This window comes from Orbicella franksi, chromosome 3 (assembly GCF_964199315.1).
Source record: "Orbicella franksi chromosome 3, jaOrbFran1.1, whole genome shotgun sequence".
Lineage (NCBI taxonomy): Eukaryota > Metazoa > Cnidaria > Anthozoa > Scleractinia > Merulinidae > Orbicella > Orbicella franksi.
In genome coordinates, this window is record NC_138147.1 from 8,429,864 (window position 1) to 8,438,790 (window position 8,927).

At 41.8% G+C, this 8,927-nt stretch overlaps 1 protein-coding gene across 1 annotated transcript; it reads right to left on the reverse strand.

Moving 5' to 3' along the window:
• Positions 1 to 290: 290 nt before the first annotated feature.
• Positions 291 to 8,598, reverse strand: LOC145481067 (chymotrypsinogen B-like). The gene is made up of 5 exons (XM_081459457.1): positions 8,493 to 8,598; positions 8,257 to 8,304; positions 5,691 to 5,906; positions 873 to 1,123; positions 291 to 734 (listed from the first exon to the last, which is right to left on the reverse strand). Exons 1-5 carry the CDS (start codon positions 8,596 to 8,598, stop codon positions 429 to 431), a joined length of 927 nt encoding a protein of 308 aa, XP_081315583.1. The 3' UTR covers positions 291 to 428.
• Positions 8,599 to 8,927: the final 329 nt, after the last annotated feature.

Here is an 8,927-nt window from a genome sequence, read left to right on the forward strand (position 1 = left end):
TTCCCAGATCAAGTCCTGCATGCTCACCGAGAATATCCGATGACGGCATTCGGGAACAAATTGTAACGAAAAAGAAAACTGGAAATAGAAAACTGAGAAAACTTGAAGAACTACCTTAAATTTAGACGAAGAATGTACAACGAGTCGACAACAAATATATAAAAATGATTACAATTGATAATACGTTACATTCCATCTTTTATTGCTTATATATAATGCATTAGTCTTACAGGATTAAGTTATTTAGGAGTTATTTTATCGTAAAATATAACATTTTTTTGTGAAACGTGACACAAACCGTGTTTTACCCGAATGATTAACCGTTAACCGAGATTATTTTTATTTGTTCGTTGTGATTCTTTTATTTTCCATGAAAACATGAGCTAGTCCTCAACCGACAATTTCAATCTCTTTACTGCCTTCGACGATTATGGAGCTGAGTTGTTGTTTATTGTTTCCTGCACCCAGGGCTTAAGTGCCAATACGTCAGAATACACTCCGAATCTATTTGGGCGCCCACAACCAACTGTCCAGCTGACGATACCCATAAGATACCACTTGTTATTCCTTGGACAGACCAGCGGACCTCCACTGTCTCCTTGGCATATACCAACTCCTCCCTGAGAGAAACCTGCACAGCGCATGCGTTCCGTAATGGGCAATCCGAGGAGGTCGCTGTATGCTCGCCGACAAGTGTCACGTGGTACAAGAGGAACTTGGGCCTGCTGCAAAATCTAAAAAAAAATGGCTTAGTTTTCATTGTCTCATTCTCTTCATACCTTGCGCATTGAATGAATGTCTCTTCCAGCTCAACTCATTTGTGAAGTTTACACATGCTTATTATGAATATCGTAAATACAAGTCATATTTACCTGTGCAATGTTTCCCTCCCACCGTGTAGCGCCCCATCCAGTAACATAACAATTAGTTCCAGGAGGAAAATCCTTGGTGGGCAGACATACAGGTCTTACGTCATTGTTGAACGTGATTGGTTTCCTCAGTTTGATCAATGCCACGTCATAGTCGGTCCCATTCACTGGCGGGTTATGATAAGGATGTGTGAAGATTTGGTCAATTGGGATAACTTGCTCGGTTCCGCCTGCTTTACGAAGATCATGTTCACCTGTTACACAGATAAAGGTGTAGTTAGAAAACAAATTTAATCCATAGAATAGACCCATAAAAGGGAATATTTTAAGACCTGCGTTCGAGCTTTGAGCCTTTCGATTTTTTGCGCGTTGATATCTCTAAGACGTAGAAACGTTTTTCAGTCCACAAAGGGAATATGAAATGCTGTCAAGGATAGAGTAAAAAGGATTCCGCTACTTTTCACGGTCTACGTTCAAAGAAGCTGCAGAAAGTACCCTACAGAATGTATATGTAGGTAAAGATATCGTAAACATTCGAAAAATATTATCATGTTATTGTGTCATTACTTAACAAATGAAGAAGCCTAAGCCGTGTATTACACTGTAATAAAACGCGACGGGCGTTTGAGAACACGAAGGAAATGTAGAAAACACGAGTCGCAGGCAAGTGTTTTCTATATTTCCCGAGTGTTCTCAAGTGTCCGGAGTATTTTATCACAGTGTAATACACGGCTTAGTCTGCTTCATTTGCTTAATTCATGATAAAGGTAATGTGGCGAAAAACAATAAAACACGCGTTTTCTAAGTTTATTCTCGATAAAAGATAGGTTTTTGACCAACCAGAGCGCGCGCAGGGTCCTATCTATATTAAAAAGTGCGATAAAGAAGTGTGTGTAACACTCCAAAAGCACATGGTTTTTTATTATCACACACTTCATGTGAGTCACACTAAATATATATCATATAACCACGACTTCGTGTAAGTCGCACGGGATATAACATCTGCCCCTTTTTGCAGTTGTCTACACAGTCCACATACAATAAAATAATAACGCAGGATGGCAAAATCCAATTCAATGTTCCAGAGTCTTTGAATCAATCAGAACCAAAGTCTTGAGACTTAATGTGACTAATTAATGTTTAAAACTAGTGGGTTAGTAGGTTAGTATGCTCATAACAAAATATCAAAGTTTATCTAATTAATACTGCAGTTCAACTCAATTGCATATTCTAAATGCTTCTGGTGTCCGATCAAAATTAATGTAAACATGTCACGTGACGTAATCAGTCAAATAAGCAGGTCGACGTCGCTCTCGTCTAGGCCTAGATGACTGTACTCTGGGAGTAGGAGAGCTGGAAGTAGAACCTTCTTCTGTCTGAACTGTAGGAAGCTCTTCCAACTGTTGGTTGGCATGCCCTAATGATCCCTTTTCAACAGTCTCTTCAGCAGAATCACTTTGTTCAGGGATGACTTGGACTGGACTGCTGGACTGGACTGTGCTTGGATTGCCAGAATTCATAAGTAGTGTTTCTCTCCAATCCTCACTATCTTCTCCTTTGGCACCTTCCTCATGCATGATAGCATTAGCCAATTTAAACTGGCTTGAATCTCGGGTTATCTCACGACCATCTGTAACTCGCCTTGCCATGATCGTCGAACCACTAATTCTGATAACTGTGTAGAAGATAGGCTCATAGGCGGTCGACCATTTATTCACCTTCTTTTGTCTAAGTAGGACATAGTCTCCCACACAGAAGTTGTGTTCTTTGATATTCACGCCATCGCGTCTCATCTTCTCTTTATATACTCGGTCTTTCTCATCGATCAGCTCATCCTGCTCACTTCTTTCTCTTGGTACTGTGTGATCAAGTTTGGTCCTAATAGGCCTATTCGACATAGCTTGGTATGGAGTAACCCCAGTGGCAGGGTGAGGTGTGTCCCTATATGCCATCAACATATCACAGACAGCCATATTCCTGTCAAGTCCAGTTTTTCCCTGGAGATGGGCGATTTGTTCCGTCTTGTTTAACACTTGCATAAACCGTTCCACCTGGCCGTTGGCTCGGGGGTGTTCTGGTGTCACACGATGATGATCAAAACCCTCTTCTTTTGCAAAGGTTGCAAACTCTTTCGAATTAAATGGCGGACCATTGTCAGACTGCACTCGTTTGGGTACACCGTGATGAGCAAACATTTTCTTCAACTTCTCTTTAGTCGGCTTCACTGCTGTTGAGGACACCACCTCTACTTCCGGGTATCGGGTTCTTTGATCAATTGCTACCAAGTTGTAATGACCGTCTGGGTAAGGTCCTCCGAAATCGATTGAAATCTCTTCCCAAGGTTCCTTCGGGATCACCGATGGTTTGATAGGTTCTTGTCTGCGATCTTTGGTAGTAACTTGACAGTCAAAACAATGACCTATTATTTGGTCAATCATCGCATTCATGCCGGGGAACCAATACTTAGCCCTAAGCATCTGTTTCGTCTTGGTGGTTCCCAGATGTCCCAGCTTGTGGGCTGATCTGATGACTTTCTGCTGTAACACCATTGGTAAAACAATTCTTTCCATTCTGAATATCAGACCTTGTGCTTCGTAAATTTCGTCCTTAATCGGGTAGAATGGTGCCAGGTCAGCATCCTTCTTGCTGGTCTCCCAATTACCTTTCCTGATAGTTTGGCTCAGTTTTTGCAAAGCTCTATCACGATGTGTTTCTTCTCTAACTCTGTCTAGCACCACTGCATGCTCCGTTTCAATGCTTGCCTTCAAAATCTTCTCAGTGTCATTGTTTCCAACAACTGGTAATGGGTGCCTTGACAAGAAATCTAGAGGGTCAGCCTCATCTTTACCAGGCTCGTATTTCATTTCAAAGTCCACATCCTGCATGTCCATCACCCATTTCTCGATCCGGGGGGGAAGCTTCGCCGTTGGCTTATTAAACAATGGCAGGAGTGGTTTGTGTGCAGTAATAATCGTAAACCTGGGTGCACCAAGAAGGTAGATAGAAAATCGATCCTTGGCCCATTTAACACATAAAGCATCCTTCTCTGTCTGGCTATACCTCTTTTCCACATCAGTCAGAGTACGACTTATGAAATGCACTGGTTGCCAGCCCCTGGCAGATTGCTGAAAAAGGCCAGCTGATAAACCTAGAAGGTGATAGAAGGTCATAGAAGATCATAGAAGGTGATTTGTTTCTGGCCAAATTCACACTTAGGCTCGTTGAAGGTGATTCCATAATCTTCAGCTTTCTGAAATACTGACTCCAGTGCAAGTGTTAAACAAGACGGAACAAATCGCCCATCTCCAGGGAAAAACTGGACTTGACAGGAATATGGCTGTCTGTGATATGTTGATGGCATATAGGGACACACCTCACCCTGCCACTGGGGTTACTCCAGTGTTTCATTGTGTTCCTTCCTGACACTACAACAAATTTGGTCGGTTTTCCACACGTCTCATTACGAATCACCGTTTGAAATTCTCCTTTGACCTCGAGTTTGTGCTGGAGAGTACGCAACTTGACATTACTGTTTGCAAGGATTGGCTTGTCATGTGTTCTGTGGCTGAATGCCTTAAACTGGTGTTCGTCCATAATATTAACATCCGCCCCACTGTCAGCTTCCATCAAGACATCCACGTCATTTAATCTCACCATAACAGTTCGATAATCATCACCATTTTTGCCAATCACTCTTATCTTCTTGGCCTGCTTTAAGTGTTGCACTGCCTGGCCGAAAAAATCATCATCCGAGCTCGTGGATTCTGCATCTTCAGTTGTCTTCTTAATTCTCCCACTGCTTTTCCTTTTACTTTGCTTCTGTCTTCTGAACTTGTGGCTACGAGTAATCTCAGATTTGCATACAGAGGAGAAATGGTTCAATTTGTGGCATTTATGGCATTTCTTACCATAGGCAGGGCAATCTTTCCCTTTCTCATGGACTCCAAACAATCCACAATATTGACATTTGTGCTTTTTCCCAGGCCGCTGTGTTTCGTTGGATCCATTGCTTTGTCGTTTGGGGTATTGCAAATCGGAATGCACACGAGAAACATTCTCACGGGAAACATTCTCACTTCCCATATCTTTCATTTGCCTCGCAATATCCTCCGTCTGGCTTGCTTCGGTCAGAAATCGTGTCAGATCCCACGTCTTGCTAATGGCTTTCTCAATCATCTTCTTGTTATCAATGGTTTGAATTATGTGCTCCAAAATTCTCTCGTTGAATGTAGCTCCAAACTCACATTCCTTCGCTTTCTCTCGCAGCCTTGCCGCGTATGCACTTGTGGTTTCACCCATGTGTGGCCTCATTTTCAAAAATAAATACCTCGCATGATGCTTATTCTTCTTTGGAGTGAAGTGATCATTCAGCTTAGTACGCAACTTCAGGTACACATCTTCCACCTCTGGATCCGGTAGGCTCTTTTCTAATCGAGCTATCTCTTTTCCGCCGTAAATTATTATAGCATCCTTCTTATCGACGGCCTTCGTAATTCTGAAGTATCGGAATTCTCGCTCAATTCCCTCCAGCCATTCTTCCCATGCTTTGCCGACGCTGTTCGCTTCGTCGGGGATGATAAATGGCTGTGTTCGAAGGTTTCTAGTCTCTGTGACGACTTGAATCGCTTGTGCTGCTCCACTTGTTGCTGCTGTTTGTTCCGTCATAATTCTCTCTTATTTTTCTCCTCGTCGCCAATGTAACACTCCAAAAGCACATGGTTTTTTATTATCACACACTTCATGTGAGTCACACTAAATATATATCATATAACCACGACTTCGTGTAAGTCGCACGGGATATAACAGTGTGTCCTTCCTTACCTACGGTCAGAGTAAAAGTCGCGGGGTCTTTTCCAAAATCGAAACAATGAGCGGCGGTAACGACCCAGTACGGAGTAAGAATGGAGCCTCCACACGATACAGGACCCTGCAACGCCTTATTGTCCAATGACACTTGCCATGGCCAAGACCCTGGCTGCGCGTCTGTGCCCCCTACAATTCTGGAACCGGCCTTTTTCGTGCCACACTCCACGTTCCCTAGAGATGAGAGACAGTTGAAGACCTAGAGTTGTCAATGTACAAAAGACAAAATTCTGACAACTGACAACTGAGTACGAGAGATTTCTATTCAAGCTCATCGCAGCAAACTCAAAGGCAGGGTGGACCAGTAGATTATTGATAGGTGGTGGTGGTGCGGGGGGTGGGGGGGGGGGTGAATAACAACAACAACAACAACAATGCTTTATTTACTCTTGACACTTAATATACATTTGCGAAGAAAATTACAATAACTTAGGGAAAAGATATGTGTTTAAAGCCGAGCCAGAGGGATAAATGAACCTTGCGGCTTTTGGGGTAGGTATGTTTTTGGGATGGGTAGGTGCAAAAATTTTAGCTGCTCGATATTATTTATTCTCCTTCCAACAATGCAGGATTTTTCGTCTTCAAGTCTGCGCTATATGCCTTTTCTACAATCTGAAGCGCCAACGCACCCCAAATAATCTAATAATCTACCCCTAATATAGGCTCGTTTACCGCCGCTCTTTTGCGTTCGGTTTAAGTTCCTCCCCGAGAAGAGTTCAAGGAGGAGAGCGGGCTCTTTTTCCCGAACAGCGGCTGAAGGTCGAGCCTAACCCTAATACTGCAACAAATCAGTATTCGCTTTCTAACATGTTACTGATTTGATGATGTTTCCTCGGATTGATTTTCGCTCCTTCCAGGAGGCCTAGGTTTATTGACAGTTTGTTAACAGTTAAAATCCTCACTCAAAACGTATGTTTTTAAACTAGCTTTTAAAAATCAGATATAATTTTCGGAATTCATGATGTGATGCGCCTTTGATAATTATTGGTAATTATTATTATTATTATTATTATTATTATTATTGTTAACCAGTCGGAGAACAGCAAAATTTTAAACCCAAAGAAATCGCATCATTCTTTAGACGTTCAATTGCAACTCGATCTCTGTTTCAGTGAAAATGTATTACTTCTCACTTGGTGGCCGTGCAGTGGCAGGTAATGAGGGTCGAGATGGCCATAGCCATAGCCACGAAGCTACAACAAGAAAAGACAGAAAATATTAGTAAATGGTACTCTAGTAGTGTCGAGTTTGTCTTGGTCGTAAGGAATATTTAAGTAATCCTGGATGTAAAGTAGACGAAATTAATGTACAAATCTGTTTTGCGTAATCAGGGTACACACCTGGTTCTTAAAAGGGAATGTAAACTAAAGGTAAAGCAGACGACTCGTTTCATACTGAACAACTACCGTGATATTTCTATGGTATCTCTGACCGTACAGTTTGTTGCCCACAATCCGACCAATTCATTTGCAACTTCAGCGATGATTTTGCACATTTATGAAAAACTGGTCGGAAACTGGACACACTGCTACTAAACAGAAACCCAGCGAAGGTTTCTGACCTCTGTTGTTCATAAAAACTTGCAATTACATACTCTGCTTCTGACGCAAAAATTCCTCGGATAATAATCCCTTCCATCCCGAAACTATGCGCATGGGCTTGACTTTAGACTTACTTATGTACTTGCAAACTGAAGACATAACTCCCTTTGGAAGTTGGATATCATGATGGTGCTTTGAGTTAGGCAAACAGGGATTGACGCCCTGGCGAACGAGCTGGGCGACTTGTGAAATCGATTTTAAGCTAATACCACCGTCATCTGGGGAGACAAAAAATGACACTGAGCTTCATTTCAATGATCGAGCTCCTCGAGTAAGAAGTTATTAGAAATATCACATGCATGGGGCTGTTTGATGCAATCGAAATTATGAGAGGGTGCAAATGTCAGGAAAAACATCAGCTCTGACTGCGTCACTGAAGCCCAAACCAATACAAGTTTATCTGCATGTATTAAAGAGATAGTTTCCTGGTTCGGCGCATGTCCAAGCTATGACATAGCCCACCCAATTCCACTGTGTATAAACCAACCAGAGGCGAGCAGATAACTCGCGCCTCCCATTCAAGCCAAATATCACATTTGATGTACCGGACGGAATTCAACATTTTCTGTAAAAATCCTTAGACATCTTCCGTGGGCGTCAGTCATTCTGCATCAGTCACTCTTTCCGTGAGGTATCCGTTAAGAGACCAAACATTTCTGAAACCCAGAATTCCCTTTCGGTAAGAGCCCAATCTCATCTATTGGGAAAGAATCCCTTATGGTAACACCTCAACCTCGTGAAACACCCCTCCGAATATGAGACCACAAAAAAACCATTTCAAGAAACACCAAAGCCGAGGATTTATCATGGAAACTTTGCTATTTAACACAGCAATTAGCGTTCGTATAAATACCGACAATGATAAAACGCAAACTGCTAACGTGGTCGATGTACTTAATACGAAACTAGGCACTCATACAAACCATTACGCTTGTTTCTGAATTTGTGTTCGCTAAACAGCTTCAAGGTCTCTGAAACACATGGGGACAATGATTCATTACCAGAAACAAAAACGAAAATGTGAGGAATCTTCGCGTACGACAGACAAATGGCGTGTGAACAAGAAGAAGACTATCAGTTTTCTTAAAAAAAAACACTACACTGATCGAAGATCCCCAAACATAAGTCAATCCTTGATAATAATTCAAGCCAAACATACCTTCATTTACGCTGCTTGGTTGATTTTCACTTCCTTGACTGATCTCTGTAAAAGAAGTAAGCAAACACAGGACAAAAGTTGCAACAAGCGTGTTAGACGCCAACATTATGCCTGAATACGTCTTTAGCAAGTTACCAGACCAAGTTTGCCTTAGACTGGAGCACAGCAACTCTATATAAACACTGGACTGATATAGGCCCTGTCCATATGCTAGTCAAAGCTGATTCACTAGTCATTTTAAAACACTGACATTCACAAAAGTATATTTAGATACAGTGTAGCTATAACCAGATGAAAGAGGCTAAAAATTAATGAAGTTCGCATATACGTTAAGATGCGTAAATTTAAGATTAATAATGCCATAATTAGATATATCTACTAAACAGAAAATAGATTTCTATGTTTCTAACGAAGGGAGTCTTAGTAGCCACGTGG